At 42.3% G+C, this 15,566-nt stretch overlaps 1 protein-coding gene across 4 annotated transcripts in view; it reads left to right on the top strand.

Annotated features, from left to right (window-relative positions):
* Positions 1 to 9,837, top strand: part of GABRA3 (gamma-aminobutyric acid type A receptor subunit alpha3) — a 192,712-nt gene extending 182,875 nt beyond the window's left edge. For 2 of the 4 annotated variants that reach the window (XM_019711246.2, XM_019711247.2), the window contains exon 10: positions 9,344 to 9,829. In XM_019711246.2, coding sequence (XP_019566805.1) covers positions 9,344 to 9,679 — 336 coding nt within the window. In that variant the 3' untranslated portion in view covers positions 9,680 to 9,829. Of the gene's footprint in view, positions 1 to 8,730; positions 9,043 to 9,343 lie in introns of those variants that run through there. The other 2 variants (XM_019711245.2, XM_074323611.1) reach the window with 2 other exon arrangements.
* The last annotated feature ends 5,729 nt before the right edge of the window (positions 9,838 to 15,566 follow it).

The raw sequence follows: 15,566 nt of genomic DNA, 5'->3' as shown, positions 1-15,566 counted from the left end.
CTTTTCTGTCCGAGAAGAAGTATGTGGGTGGTGTGAAGGCAGAGAGAGAACTAGAGTAAATTGTTAAGAGGCTGTAGATGTCAAAAATGAGACCATTTCCCAAGTCCAAGGAGTGCTGAAAATGAAAAAAAGAATTGTCTAAAACTCTTCTGCAAAGATGATGAGCTCAGTCACCCTCCTTAGTCCCTCTCTGATGTCAATTTATTAATCTAAAAGAAGTTAATTATGAGATTTGAAAGAAAAACCTATGGAATGTATAAAAACGGATCTCTAACGTGAGGATGCTATTCTTTGTCTACACTGCTACAATGTGAAGGAACAAACATGGAAAACCACTGACCCACAGAAGAAAAAAAAGAAGTGCATTGAAAGTAAAAATTTTGGAATTTAATCTTAACTTACTTTAGTTTCTTTTTCCTTACTTTAGAGAGACATATTAGACCTTATTTACTTCATAGAGCTAGAATGGATAAGCATGAAACTGTTTAAAAATAATATAAATGATTTAAAAATCTATTTCTGATCTGTACTATGATGAAAAGTAAGGTAAAATGTAACAAGGGATATTGCAAAGGAAAAGAAGGAACAGGTGGAGACATAACTTGATTTTCAAATGAAGACAAAAAACTAGCTTATGATAACGCTCTGAAAAATAGATGACGTGTGGGCTTCTGAGGATCGACTTCATGTTTAGCACTGCTTCTTTTAAAGATCCCACTACAATGAGAGTAAAGAAGTAAAATAGGTATAAACCCACAGCCACCAGGAGAACTGCAGAAGGGATTGCAGTTAGACAAGAGTTTTAATGCATTTTTTAGAATAAATAAATGTGGAAGGAGAGTAAGAACTGATTTATCAATCTGGACTAAGATAGAACCCCAGAGAAACTCGGTGTTGGAGGTGCTAGGTACAGCAGAGAATAAAACAACTAAGGGGGTTGGTTAAAAGTCTGTGTACAGAGTAGTTAAGACCTCAGAGCCTGCCCAACATGATATGTTTCCAGCCAGATGTATACTTTCCAGAAGAACAGCAGAAGTTTCTCTTCTTTCTAAAGAAGCTGAATGTCTCCAAAGAAAAGTCCTTTACATATTGGGAATACCCCATGAAGCGATTTGCTTCCAACTGAAGGTTTTAAATCATAGTCTACCAATCAACAAGTCCAGCTCAGGGACACTGAGCAGAGATAGACATCTTTTATGTTGCCAAATAATATTGAGACAGCAAGGATTACCAAAGTGAAGTTTGTGATGTGAAAGAGAAAAGCAAAAATTAAAAAAAACAACAACAAAAAACCAAAACTCAAAACCAACTCATCTGGGAGGGAAGAGAGAAAATTTAGGGAATTAAAGAGTATTTAAGAAAAACAAAACTAACTGGTATCTTATATTTGTAAATATATCATATCTGTGAAACAGGAATACAATGCTAATATAAGAAGAAAATCAGAGAATAGAAAGAGCTCTTAAAATTAAAAAGAATTGCCAAAATAAAATTTTCAATAGAGAGGTGGGAAAATAAACTGGAGGAAATCTCCCTATAAGCAGGGGAGGGAGGGAGGGAGGGAGGGAGGGAGGGAGGGAGGGAGGGAATGAGAATGTAAAAGAAAAGCTAGGAGACTTAGGGATGAATCCAGGAAGTCCATCCAACTCAGAAGCTGCAGTGAACGGAGAAAAGGGACTGAAGGAAGTTAAAGAACTAATACAAGACACTTGTTACAAATGGAGATATAAGCCTCCAGATTGAAAGTGTCCTCATACGTTCACATAAAGGCACATCAACATGAATTTTCAGAAAATCAGGAATAAAGCGACAGTCTAAAAAGATTTGAGGAGAAAACAAATGTTATCTACAAAGAAATTATTAGCAGAATGGCATCAGACTTCTCAACTGCCTTGGATGCTCGAAGATAGTGGAGCAGGAAATCTCATCAACTGGAGGGACAAATGGTTTCCAACCTAGAATCCTAAGCCTAGCCAAAGTAGTATCAGTTAAGTAAGAGTAAATAAGTGGTCATCTTCAGACCTGGAAGAACTCAGAAATGTCACTTCCCAGCACTCCACCTTCTGAAGATACTGAAGGGTATGTTCTGTTAAAACGAGAGTAAAACATAAAGAGAAAGACATTGGATCCAGAAAAGAGAGTGTCTGACCGAGGAGATAAATGAGGGGAAGTCCCAAGTTTGGAGCAGGAGGCTAGAGGTATTTATATAGCACTCTATAATGACATCACCACTGAGTATTGATTGAAGTGAAAATATTGCTATAATTTTATTGGAGGATAGAGGAAAGGTTGCATAAGTTGAGGCAAATCATTATCATGAAAAGATGATTATGTGTAAAACTGATAGACGTATAAGCACATTATTTAGAAATATAGAAATAACTATTAGAAGTATCAACTAAGAGAATTAAAAATAATTACTTGTTTCTGGACAAGGTTGGGGTGCATTGGGGTGTGGGTTTCCTGGTTTTCATTGTCAGCTTTTAAGTTCTATTTTAGTAAAAACTATATTATTACTTTGGTTAAATTTTTGAAAATTAAAAATAAAAGCAAATTAAAAAGAAGAAATAAACCTGTACATTTAACAAGAATATAATTATTATTCTTAGAGCTGCTTTTAAAATATTCATAAATTCTTACCTTAATTTTGGAAACAGTCATTCTTAGGCTCTTTTTCTAATTTTCAAATACGACTATTTGAATGCTGTAGAATGATATTTTATCTTATTTCACATTAGAGAACACGCTCGACTTCTGTCCAGGTCTTGAAAAAGTTTCGTTTCTTATCATGAATGCTTTTAAACCTATGGGGCCATTCCTGTGAACATAGCCACAAATCAAGTCACCCATTGGTATTTTCTCTGGGATGAATGAAAGTCACTGTGGATTAAGTTGTTTTCCCATCCCCTTCTACAGTAGACATAAATGCCCTGACAACAAACATATTCCACCACTGGCAAATCAATTCAAACAAACAAACAAAACCAGCAGTCATTTCTGGAATATCTGTGGGATGCAGAGCTAAACATTGCATGACCCTAGTACTTAGTTGCTGATGGTCTAAGGAGGAAAGTAAGGTATATGTACATATATACATACAGAGCCCTGATACGGGACCAAGTGCTCAGGGTCATAGGAGAGAGAAAACCAATGCTCCCTCAACATTTTTTCTCTTTTTAACTGTAACTTGGCTGGGTTTTTGAGGAAACTACTTCCTCAGCTGCCATTGCAAGTGGAAGCCACCCTTCCATTCCTTCCTTGCTGCGTCCAGGGCTTTACCTGCTCCTTGACGTCACACAAATTGCCTTGAACTTTGATGCTCACCCCACCTGGCCATTTCACTCTAGTTTTCTTCATCATCTTATCAACAGTATTCTCTCCATGCTCATTTCATATATAGGATTTTCACAACTGCATTACACTATTTGCAACCACTCCAAGTTCTGTCTTTGTTTTTCAATTCAATGACCCATCTGACATCATAAACTAGAATTGAGCCTGAGGTCAGTTCTGTCACATGAGCTCTGAGTTGTTCCCCCGACCAGTCACAACTACTGTTTCTACCAGTAGGTAAGGGCTTTGGAAATGAATAAATCGGACTACCTGTAATACTTGTTCTAGTGTTTTGTTATTTTGTTTTTTGTTTTGTTTTGCTAGGAAGGCCATCAGAGTTAAGTCAGCCAATGGCATTAGTATGTTTGGAACTGTCACTTGGTATCGGAAAGCCTCATGATAACTTCTTTGTGGACATGTGAGGTCATCTATTCTACAGGGCTCACCTCCATGTCATCCTTGGTCAGTGCTCAAATTGTCAGTACCTTTGTGGTTATGTGTCCTCCCTTCACTTCGTAACCTTGTACTCTGCTGCGCCTTTCTCTAGACTTATCTGTTCTCCTACCCCTCATAAACTTTCCTTACCTTCCCCCAGGAACTCCCGTTCATTGGAAAATACACCATTCAGCACCACCAGCTTGTTGACTGAATGACCCCTGCAGCTAACCCTCTTAACTAACACCCATTTCTGAGCTGAGATTTCCGTCCCACTGTTTGGCAGAAGCTGCTAATCGTCTCACTCCCATTCCCTACAAGTATAGTTCTCATCCTCTTGGTCTCCAGTACTGCTTTCAGACCATTATTCATCCATCTTTTACACTAAAGATGTCTCTTTTGAAGCTCCAGATCTTCACCTGGATTCTCATACGTTAGGATTGCCTGTTTTTCCCTTAGTTCCTTGATATTTTCCTTTGCATTCAATTACCATATCTCTCACTATCCTCATTGGATTAGCCTCTTAATTTTATTCCTCTACTTTCATGACAACCATCCATTCTCTGCCCAACACTTAGAATGATCATTTAAAGTGGTAAATTGGGGCAGCCGGTTAGCTCAGTTGCTTAGAGTGTGGTGCTCTTAACAACAAGGTTGCCGGTTCAATCCCCACATGGGCCACTGTGAGCTGCGCCCTCCACAACTAGATTGAAACAACTACATGACTTGGAGCTGACGGGTCCTGGAAAAACACACTTAAAATAAATAAAAGTATTAAAAAATATAAAATAAAATGGTAAATTAGAAAACTTTTGCTCAAAATCCTTGAATGGCTTCCTGCTACACTGAGATCAAAATCCATAATCCTTACCATGGCTTTCAAAGCCTAATAGGATCTGGTCCCCAGATCTGTGATAATATCTCTTAACGTCCTTTTTTCCCCCCCATTTACCCCACTTAAGTCACAAGTGGCCTCCTTGATGATCCTTGTACAAGTCACTCATTCCAAGCACAAGTGCTTTGTCACTACTATTTTCTCTCTCTGGAAGTTTCGTTGTTCAGATCTTTTCATGGTTTGCTTTCTCACTTTATTCAGATCTCTGCTCACCTTCTCAGAGAGACTTTCTCTGACTAGCATTTACTGCATATGTTTAGTTGCTTACATGTTTATCACATGACCCCCTTCTCTGAAATGCGAGAGCTCCTTGAGGGCAGGGGCCATGTTTTCCTGTTCACTGCTGTACCCCTAGCACCTAGCACAGAACCTGCCATGTAGTAGACACTCAGTAAATACTTACCAAGTGAATGAATGATCTCTGTAGTTTCTCAAAATCCACAGTTCCTTATTTTCCTTGCTTTTCTGTCCAGTCTTGGCTACATGGAGTACACTGCTGTCACTCCCCAGCACTTTCCTCACTCACTTCAGTTCAACTCCGGTGCTTCTCTCTGAAGAAATCCACAGACATTGACGTACTACTGCTCACATTTATGAGCTTATGCTCTTGAATTCTGCTGCTCCTTCACACGTGCCTGTACCCCTTCCCTGTGTCCCTAAGCAGTTCTGTCTTCTGTTCCCTATAATCTATTTTAAATCTTGAATAGCCCCTTCACCTTCTCCATGGGGAATCTAAAAGCCATTGTATGAGATTTGCCTTAACTTACTTCTCTTCCCACCAAAGCATATGTAGATAGTATTTGAGTCTCATCTACGCTTTCCTTAGCTGTGATCTGGCCCCAGGTAATTCACCACTTATACTCTGGATACCTCCCACCCTCTCAGAAAACTGGTGCAAGGGATTACTTTTCTTCTAGCTGCATTTTCTCCCCTTTCTACTGGCTGATTGATGCCCTCCTAATTCCGCATGCTCCTTTCTGTTTTTGAATTCCTGTGACTCATTTATGACTCTCCGTATGTTTCTTGTGCTTTCTCCCTTATATTTTAGTTCTCTCTTATTTTTTAATTAATCTAAGTGCACAGTTCGGTAGTGTTAAGTATATTCACAATGTTGTACAACCAATTTCCAGAATTCTTCATCTTGCAAAACCTAAACTCTGTCCCCGTTAAAAAACAAATCTCCATTCTTCCTTCTACCCTTCCTCTGGCAGCCACCATTCTACTTTCTGTCTCTATGAATCTGACTACTCTTAAGTGCCCTCCTCTAAGTGGAATCACAGTATTTGTCTTTTTGTATCTGGCTTCTTCCACTTAGCATAATATCCCCAAGGTTCATCCATGTTGTGTCAGAATTTCCTTTCTTTTTAAGGCTGAGTAATATTCCATTGTATGGATGGACCATATTTTGTTCATCCATCCTTCTCTCTATGGACACTTGGGTTGCTTCCACTTTTTGGCTATTGGGAATTATGCTGCTGTGACAGTGGGTGTGCAAATATCTGAGACCTTGCTCTCAGTTTGGGGAGGTATATACCCAGAAGTGGAATTGCTGTGTCATATCTCAATTCTGTTTAAAAATTTTTGAGGAACCAACATAGCATTTTCCATAGCGGCTACACCATTTTACATTCCCAATATTTGCATGAGGATTCCAATTTCTCCACATCCTTGCCAACACTTGTTATTTTCCGGGTTTTGTTGTTGTTGTTGATAGTAGGCGCATCCCAATGGGTGTGAGGTGATACCTCGTTATAGTTTTGATTTGCTTTCCCCTAATAACTAGTGATGTTGAGTGTCTTTTCATGTGCTTGTTGATCATTTGTACATCTTCTTTGGAGAACTGTCTATTCAAGTCCTTTGCCCATTTGAAAAACTGGCGGGGGGGGGGGCGGGTGTTGTCATTGTTCTGATTCGCCTTTGAATCCCACATAGCATACACTCTATTACTTTGCTCCACTTCTGAAAACTGGAGTTCGGGAAATTGGGTGGCTGTTGGGAGGCAGGAATGGAATTGCAACTCAGTCAAAGTTAAGTCAGTCGAGTTTGTATGCCTCAAATTCCAGAGCATAGAGAAGTATTAGAAAAGTAAATGCAGAAATATTAACCATTAATCTCTGTCTCCTCCCCCTGTCTTCTAGACACAACTTTTGCTTTGATTTCCTTCTTTGACAACTTTGGTAAAAAAAAAATTATACTGGCTGACTAAAATGTACCATGTGGGAAAGGGCGAGGGAAATCAAAACGTACATTTCCTTTATTATAAAATCTGCAATTAAATCAACTGCTGCTTTTCCCCACCCATAGAATACAAAGTGCCCATGGAGCTAAAGACAGTGTTTGTTGTTCAGAATGATTGTTTCGGAGACTTGGTCATAACCAGTTTATAAGTGACTAAAGGAAATAACATGGGAAAGCTTCCAGCAAAGTCAGGGTAGTAGGTTTTTTTCCTTTTTTTTTTTTTTTTTTTGTCTACCCATGAAAAAAGAAGATTACCAAGCAAAGTAATAAGTAAGCGGGCAAACACATAAAATGCTCTTTTATTTAATAGCAGGGACATTTAGCAGCAGGTGTCTAGTCACACAATGAATTTGCTAATTATAAAGGAGTCCCATGTAGTATTTAAAGCATTTACAAGACCTTTGGAAGCCTTATTCCTGCCCCCTTCCACTTGTAATGTGATTGCAATCCTCAAAGCACTGCTTTTTAAATGTCCTATTAGACTGTTCATTTACTTAAACTAACACACCCTCATTTGCCCCACTCCCCTCGCTGATTGAAAACCCTGAAGCCAGCGCAGGCAGGCAGAAGAGAACATGACATCCAAGGCCTTAGCCAAGCACACTCCTGTCACACCTCAGACAAGCACTGTCCTTGGCCTGTGCTGCATCTTCCTTTTTGTAGCCCAGCTCACATAGGTCATTGCCTTCTCTGAGCCACCATTTCCAACACCTGCAGGTACTTTGCCCCGCCCTCTGCTAAATTCCCATCACACTCTGCTCAAGTCTGTGATAGCTCTGAGCACACTGTGTGGCAATCACGTGTTCACAAGGCTCTTCCCCCCCTGCTGGACTGTGAGCTCCCAGAAAAAAGGGGCTAAAACTGACTCATCTTCTAACCTTCCCACCTGTCCATAAATATCTAGCATAGTTCTTGGCCCAGTAGCTACTCAGTAAATATTTGGTAAAAGTTATTATTACGATCAGGAAAGTAAATGGCAGTGCATTCTAAAGGGGGGAAAAAGGATCAAAGTGATGGGGATGCTAAAGTAAAGAAGAAAAGAAATTGAAAGAGATTAGGAGAAAGGAGTCAGTAAGAGAGGGTGGAAGCAGAGAAACCCAGGAAAGAAAGAAGTAGGAAGAAGGGGAGTAAAGTGATAAAACGCAGACGCTGGGAAGCAAAGTAACACTGAGGAAAGGTGAGATGTGTAAAATTCGGGCGATACAACTAGGCAACACTTTTCATCAGATATTGTTGGGCATTTCTGAAGCTCATCTGTCTCCACTTTTCCCTAGAAACAAAGAGGGATGGAAGGAAGAAAAGGCCAGAGTGGGGAGTGAGGCAGCAAACGGCAGACTGCGCTGGGCCGCTGCCTTTGGCCTGGGGCTGGGACTGGCCTGCTCCCTGGGCCTCCCCTCCTCAGCCTGTCTCTTCTAATCCAGGCCTGAGCTTTGTCTCTTCTTCTCTTTCCTACATGGAGGGTCCACGTATACACAGGTCATAGATGTGAGAACAAATGGGCACATGTGTGCATGCTTGTTTCCCAACGAGTTTTTTGTTTTACTCTGGAAAAGTAAATCCAAAGGGGAATGCCCTAGCACTCCCCCAGTGGCCCCTGCCTTTGCTGTGGCAGAGGGAGTATTTGCATAGCTCCCTGGGGAGGCTGTGGCTCCTGCCTGAAGCCTTGCAAGAGTGGAAACCCCTGGTGTGCTCCCCCCAGCTTAGTGAACACATTTACGGTGCATGACGGGTGACATACTGTTGTAATGATGCATGTAAACATGCCATAGTATTTATTGTGTCTCTAAGACGAAATGACTTTCAGACTCACCGAGCTCTCTTCCCCACAGGAGATGTGCCACTTGATGGTTGAAGCCTTTTGGAGTTATTTCTCGGGTAACCAAAAAGGGTCTCGCGCCTATAGAAAACAGCACAGTGCAGCCCCGGGGAAAAGTCAGGAGCCCAGGTGGCTGTTGTGGGTTCTGCCCAGTCAGTCTGAGGCTTTTTCTCATCTGTCAAATGGGAGTCACCTGACCCACCTACCTCATTAGGGTTACTGCGAGGATCAAATCACATGATTCCATAGGACCCTCCATGTGACCAACATTTTACAGTTTTCACGTGATTTCTACCACCGTTCTCTCATGTAATCCTCTCAACAACTCTGCCAAATATTGTGATTCTCATTTTACAGATGAAGAAATGGAAGCTCAAAAAGGAGAAGCGACTTGGCCAAAGCCACATAGCTAGTAAACCAGGACGCTGCATGTTTTCTCTTAGCAAACTCATCTTCAATGAGCCCTACAGACAAACCTGGCTACTCAAGGCTATTGGCTTCATGGCCCCTAGTTCTTAACTCTCCTCATGGTTCCTCCTCCCCACAGCCTCTGAAGGTGGTCTGTGTAAAGAATTAATTAGCGTTTCTTGTGTGCCCCCTTCTCCCCTACCTTTTCTGGCCCTTAGAAGAAAACACCAGCAGCCCCGACAAAGAAAACCAGCACCACCTTCAACATCGTGGGGACCACCTATCCCATCAACCTGGCCAAGGACACTGAGTTCGCCACCATCTCCAAGGCTGCTACTGCCAGTGCCTCCTCAACCCCGACACTCGTTGCTTCGCCCAAGACCACCTACGTGCAGGACATCCCGACTGAGACCAAGACCTACAACAGTGTCAGCAAGGTTGACAAAATTTCCCGCATCATCTTTCCTGTGCTCTTTGCCATTTTCAATCTGGTCTATTGGGCCACCTATGTCAACCGGGAGACGGCCATCAAGGGCATGATCCGCAAACAGTAGATAGTGGAGGCGCAGCAACCAGAGCACTGGATACCCTAGGAAGCATCCAGGCACCCAAACCCCGGGGCTCCCCTTCATGTGTTTCAGGACTCTTCTTTTGAACCCTCTCAGCAAGCTGTGACTCTCAATTCATATGTATAAATCTCAATGAAAAAAAACAATTAACAGAAAAAGTACTTGTCCTGCTAACATTGCTGAGTGTTCCCCCAACAGAGCCAAACACTGCCGTTTGCCCAGTTGCTCACCTTAGCCTGCTGGGTCTCAAATGCAGTTGTAGAAAGTCACAGAGTGTTACCCCAAGGAGACCACTTCTAATCGTCTCAGCTCAAGGGAATGAGATTAAGATGGCAGCCACAGCCACTCATCCAGAGTATCCTAGAAGCCCAAAGTAAAGCCACAGATGGTACCAAAACCAGATTCTCCCTGTCCACCCCCTGAACAAAGCTCCCAAGGGGTCTGTCCTTAGCTGCCGGATGCCTTTTCACCCATCCTTCCCCATCCCCTGCTTCCTTGCCATTGCTGGGACTATGCATGCCCGTCCCGTTATTCCTAATACTGTGTCTGTAAGTAACTTCATGACTAGAAGAGTGTAGTGTTGTGGGGATGGGGGGTGGGGGGTGGGGGTGGGGCTGGGGCTGTTGATGATCGTCTTAAGGAATTAGAATGGAAGCCTGACCTTTGCCTCTTTGTAGAAATTGTGTTTCCAAATGCTTTGGTGCAATGTTCAGCGGCTGTTTATTAAACTCTTTCTGAATTGTACTCAGGCTGGAGATCACTGTTTTCCTAACACAGGTGGTCCTCTCTTCTTGGCATTCACCCCCACTCTTGTGCCACCCTTACTTTCCACTTTTTAATACCACTAGAATATGTTGGAAAGAAATGTATACCCAGAACAAGACACCCACCGTGTTTCCCCGAAAATAAGACCTAGGTGGACAATCAGCTCTAATGCGTCTTTTGGAGCAGAAATTAATATAAGACTCGGTCTTGTTTTACTATAAGACCCAGTCTTTATAATATAATATAATATAATATAATATAATATAATATAATATAATATAATATAATATAATATAATATAATTAATATAATAATACCGGGTCTTATATAAATTTTTGCTCCAAAAGACGCATTAGAGCTGCTGATTGTCTGGCTAGGTCTTATTTTCAGGGAAACAGGGTATTACAGTGATCCAAAATGGAACCCAGGTGAAAATATAGCTTGATTAACTCAGGGGTCTTATTACCCAATATGACAGAGAAGGAAATACCTGTATTGCCTGCTCTGCAAAATTCACCCACTCCCTGGAAAGAGAAAAAGCTATTTTCATTGCAATTCTAAAGGCTTTCTCTTTTCCACTGATTACTATTTCCCTTAGGAAACAATCCCCTTAGGTAATAGTTTTTAGGCAGAGGGAGAATGAGTATCTGTTTGGTTGATCCATGTGTTGAGAAATGTATGGTGACCCTTACTACAGACTTGGGGAAAATTTGGGAAATAATCTCATGAGATCTGCTTGAGGAAATCACCTGAATCCTAAGAGATGGGGGGAATCTCCTGGGAGAGCATTTCAAATCATATAGAAGTTTTTTTGGTCTGAAATAAAATCAGGGACTTGGACAGTCTGACCCTCAGGGCATGTCCAGCCCTGTGGTCATCTGATGGATGCCATCGGCAGCAATCCCAGTCACCGCCCAGTTTCACCGTACCCCCAGAACAAGCACGTGAGGCACACATGGCCGCCTTCCAAGAGAAACTGCCTGATACCAATATTTGTTTCTTTGAGAAACTGCAGAAATCACTTTGCTTCTGAAAACCATTCCCCTAGTCTTAGAGGAAAACTCAAGCTGATCCCATCAGCACTTCCATTGCTGAGTTCCCCAAGAGTTTGAAATTTATTCAAAATGAACATTTGGATTTTAACCAGGGCTCAATCCCATCACAGTTGCTGTGCGATGTGGGGCAAGTCCCTCCCCTGAGCTGAGACTTAGTTTCCCCATTAGTAAAATGGGGTTCTGATCACAGCCAAGTCAACAGAGTACCCTTTCCAGCAGCTACCCTGGTGTCCCGCTCTACCCCTGAATGTCACCACGTCCTGGGTCCCCCATACTAGCCCAACCCAGGAATACAAACCCCCATTCTTTGGTTGCCTATCACACAACCCAGATGGGTTGGCAGCTTCAAAAGAATTTGATTAAACACCAAGAAGTACAGCTAGGAGGCAAACTCTCAGGTCTGGTAGTGACCTCAATTCCCCCACCATATCTTTGGCCTGAGCTTCATGGGGCAGCGTGTCCTGTGATGAGATGCAGGAGTATTCATTGCCAAGCCCCAGGCCCAGCGGGGGTAAAGCTGGATCCTAAATTAAGAGGATTAAGCGGGTGCTGGTGCCAGGCAGCGGCCCCCAGGTAACCCAAGAGTACAAACTGGGAACAAAACACACCTCCAAATGTAAGGAAGAACAAAAAGCCTCATAAAGGAACTCCCTAAATTTCTTTTCACCATATCAAAATAATTCATGGGATCTGCACACACAGTCTCTGCCTTCCTGTCTGTCATAGGCAAAAGTTGGCCCCCCCTTCTGTCTGAGACCAATCCTCCTTTGTTCTTCGTCCCTACTTCTCGTCTATTAATATAAGAATTCTACTTTTGTTACCTGCTCTCAGTGAAGCTGCTCTGTTGAGTCACCACTGCCCTGGTCACTAAAACAGAAAGGTATTTTTCAGTTATCTCCACTTGTGAGCAGCATTTAACACTGTACACGATGACTATTCTTTGGGTTTCATGACATGATAGCCTTTTTGTCCTCTGCTACCTTTCTGTTGTGTTTTTCTTACTTAACTTCTCCCATCTCTTACACACTCCCCCCAAATGATCTCATCTATCTTTTGTTATGTAACAAACCACCCCCAAAATGTAGTGGCATAAAACAATTCTTTCTCATTCCCATGGGTCAGGAATGTGGGCAGGGAACAGCAGGGATGACTTGTATCTGCCCCACAATGCCCGGGACCTCAGATAGGGATTCTCAAACAAGCGGGGATGACTTAATTGACTGCAACCTCTGGGAATGGAGGATCCACTTCCAAGCTCCGTGTGGAAGGAGATTCTGTGAGGAGACACAGATGTATTAGTTGCCCTGCTCCAGTCCTGTTCAGCAGGGAAAGTATTGGGTCTTAAACTGAGAATATGAAGGAGGTTCTGGGTGCCAGACCAGGGGGTGGGGTCCTCCACTCACATGCCTGGACTGTGATGGTTGAAGGACACGCTCCACTGGGACTGTTGATTGGAGCATCTACACATGGCCTTTCCTTTCAGCTTCTCACAGCATGGCAGCTAGGGATTGAAAGTGAGTTTCTCCAGAAGGGGCCTCTGGAGAACAAGCATTCTAAGAGGACCAGGTGGAAGCTGTGTTTACTGTCCAACCTGAGAAGTAGCTACATTCTATAGGTGACAACAGAGTCACTAAGGCCAGCCCAGATTCAAGAGGAGGGAACAGGCCTCACCTCCTAACAGGAGAAGTGCCTACAAATTTGCAGACATATATGAAAACCGCCATGTCTCCTCTATGCTGGTGATTGCCAAATCACCATCTCTCGCCTAGTTCTTTCACATCAAACTGAATGTGTTCAAAGCCAAAGTCTTGACTCCTCAACCCACACAATTCTGCCCTTGGTCATTCATCGTCAATAAATGGAAGCATCATTCGCCCAGATGCTCATGCCAAAAACCTACGAGGAACTCCTGACACCTGTCTCTCATCCCTACCTCCAGCACATCTGACAATCTCGTGTGCTCAGCCTCGAATTTAAAGCCCATATTGTACTCTGTCCTCCACACATCCACTGCTAGCACCCAGGCCCATCATCTCTCACCTGCATTACTACAGAGCTAGCCTTTTCAACTGTAAACCAGATCACTTGCCTGCTTAATACCCTTCAATGGCATCCTGCTGTACCTAAAATAAAATCCAAAATCTAGCCCTGGCCTCAAAAGTCCTGCTCAGCCTCCTATTACCACAATTCCTGCCTTACTCACAATGCAACAGCCATAACAACTGCATATCAAGTATTAATACGTCTCGGGGCCTTGATGTAGGATATTCCCTCAGTCTAGAATGTTCCTTCCTTTCCTGCTTGACCTGGCTGACTCCTACTTATCCCTCATTTCTCACCTGAGAGGTCATGTCTCTCATGCCTGTCCTCCATCATAGTAAGTAGCTGTGTTCTTGCCTCCACTCCACTCTGTGTTGCTCTTGTGATTCCAACATTGACCACATTTCATGACAATCTCCCACCAGGCTAAGCCCTGTGAGGGCCAGTTGCCCCTGTACACACTTTGTAAAAGGGCCAAAACCATAGTCGGAATTGAACAAGTACTTATTGAATAAAACAACTTCTGAGCTGGGCTTTAAAGGATGATTCAGAATTTGCTAGGCAAAGAGGAGAAAGGCATTTCTCCAGACCCAGTGTTTTAAAGTTTCCCTTCCTTGAAGCCACTATCCAGCCTTGCTGTGTGACAAGTACATTCACTCACTATTCCCAAGCCTATAGGCCTTTTCTAAGATCATTAAAGGATCAAATGGAACAGAGGTCCATGAAGGATAATAACATTGCTAGGTCCTATTGCAGGCCACTCGGTTTTATAATAGGAGTTTCAGAAGGAGGGAACAGAGAGAATAGCATGAAATAACCGTGAACTAAATACATAACAGTGAACTAAAACTTCCCTGTATTAGAGAAAGACTTGTCTTAAAATAGAAAGTGTCCACCTAATTAGATAGTGTTGACCGGGGAGAAATAGATCTATATGAGGAGGAAAATGGGAAAGGTTTGGTTAAGGAAAGCAGAATGTGTTGAATTGAGAGATCAAGAGAGATCTAGAGAGAGAGAGATAAGTTAATAAGGAGGTTGCAATGTGTCCTTATCCCCGTGACCAAGATAAGCCAAGAACACAATTGAAGTTCAACTTGAGTGTCTAAGCAAGACTTGACTATACACGTCTCAGTGCCACGTGTCCCAATTTTAGGCTCCTTCTTTATGAATTATAGTGAGTGAGAAGAGCCACATGTTAAGTAAAATAACAGTAACTAGGGAGAGAATATCACATAATCGACCCAGCTTCCCTTTAGAGGAAGGGCAGGGCAAAAGGTTTGGCCGGAACTGTGCAGTAGAAAGAGGATAAGATCACATGAGTATGTTCTTGGGTAAATGAAAGGGATTTACTGGGCCTATGTGGACCTGTAGAGAAATAGTTCATGTTTCTGAACAGCTAGGGCTTGCTGAGCATAGCTTCCTGAAACTTGGGACCTGGGATAAAAGGGCAAGCCTGGAAAGGTAATTTACAACTATATAGACAGAGAACTCCAAAGAGATTTAGCATCAGAGGTATGTTACATTTCATTCCTAGATTGTGAAGCTGGAGACAGTGGTCTTATCTTTCCCCTAAAGAGATTTATTTACATTCCAAAAGGTTATAGTAAGAACACCAGATGCTTCCCAAGGAGCAAAGGATTTTCTCCCTCCTTTCAATGGGGACAGCCAACCCCCTCTCTTCTATGTAAATACCCAGATTTACTTCTTCTGCATTCCTTGCAGGCAATATAAATTGTGTCTGTAGGGTGACATCCAACTTTCATCTTGTCATCTCAAGTGTAAGAAACTGGGGCACAGGAGAACTACAAAGTTATTATTTGCTTGAAAGTAAGTAATAATTAATCTACTCTGCCCCAGAAATCTCATATGTCCATTCAGGATAAGAGTAATAAATAGGGATATTAAAAACTTAACAGCCTGCAAATTCTGAACCTTCTTCACCCCTCATTAACAGTGAGTCTAAGTAGATCAGATGTTTGTACACCAATATTAATTACTTCATGTGTTTCACC

This window comes from Rhinolophus sinicus, chromosome X, assembly GCF_036562045.2.
Source record: "Rhinolophus sinicus isolate RSC01 chromosome X, ASM3656204v1, whole genome shotgun sequence".
Taxonomy (NCBI): Eukaryota; Metazoa; Chordata; class Mammalia; order Chiroptera; family Rhinolophidae; genus Rhinolophus; species Rhinolophus sinicus.
The sequence above is the reverse complement of the archived record's forward strand: the minus strand, read 5'-3'. Positions and strand labels throughout refer to the sequence as shown.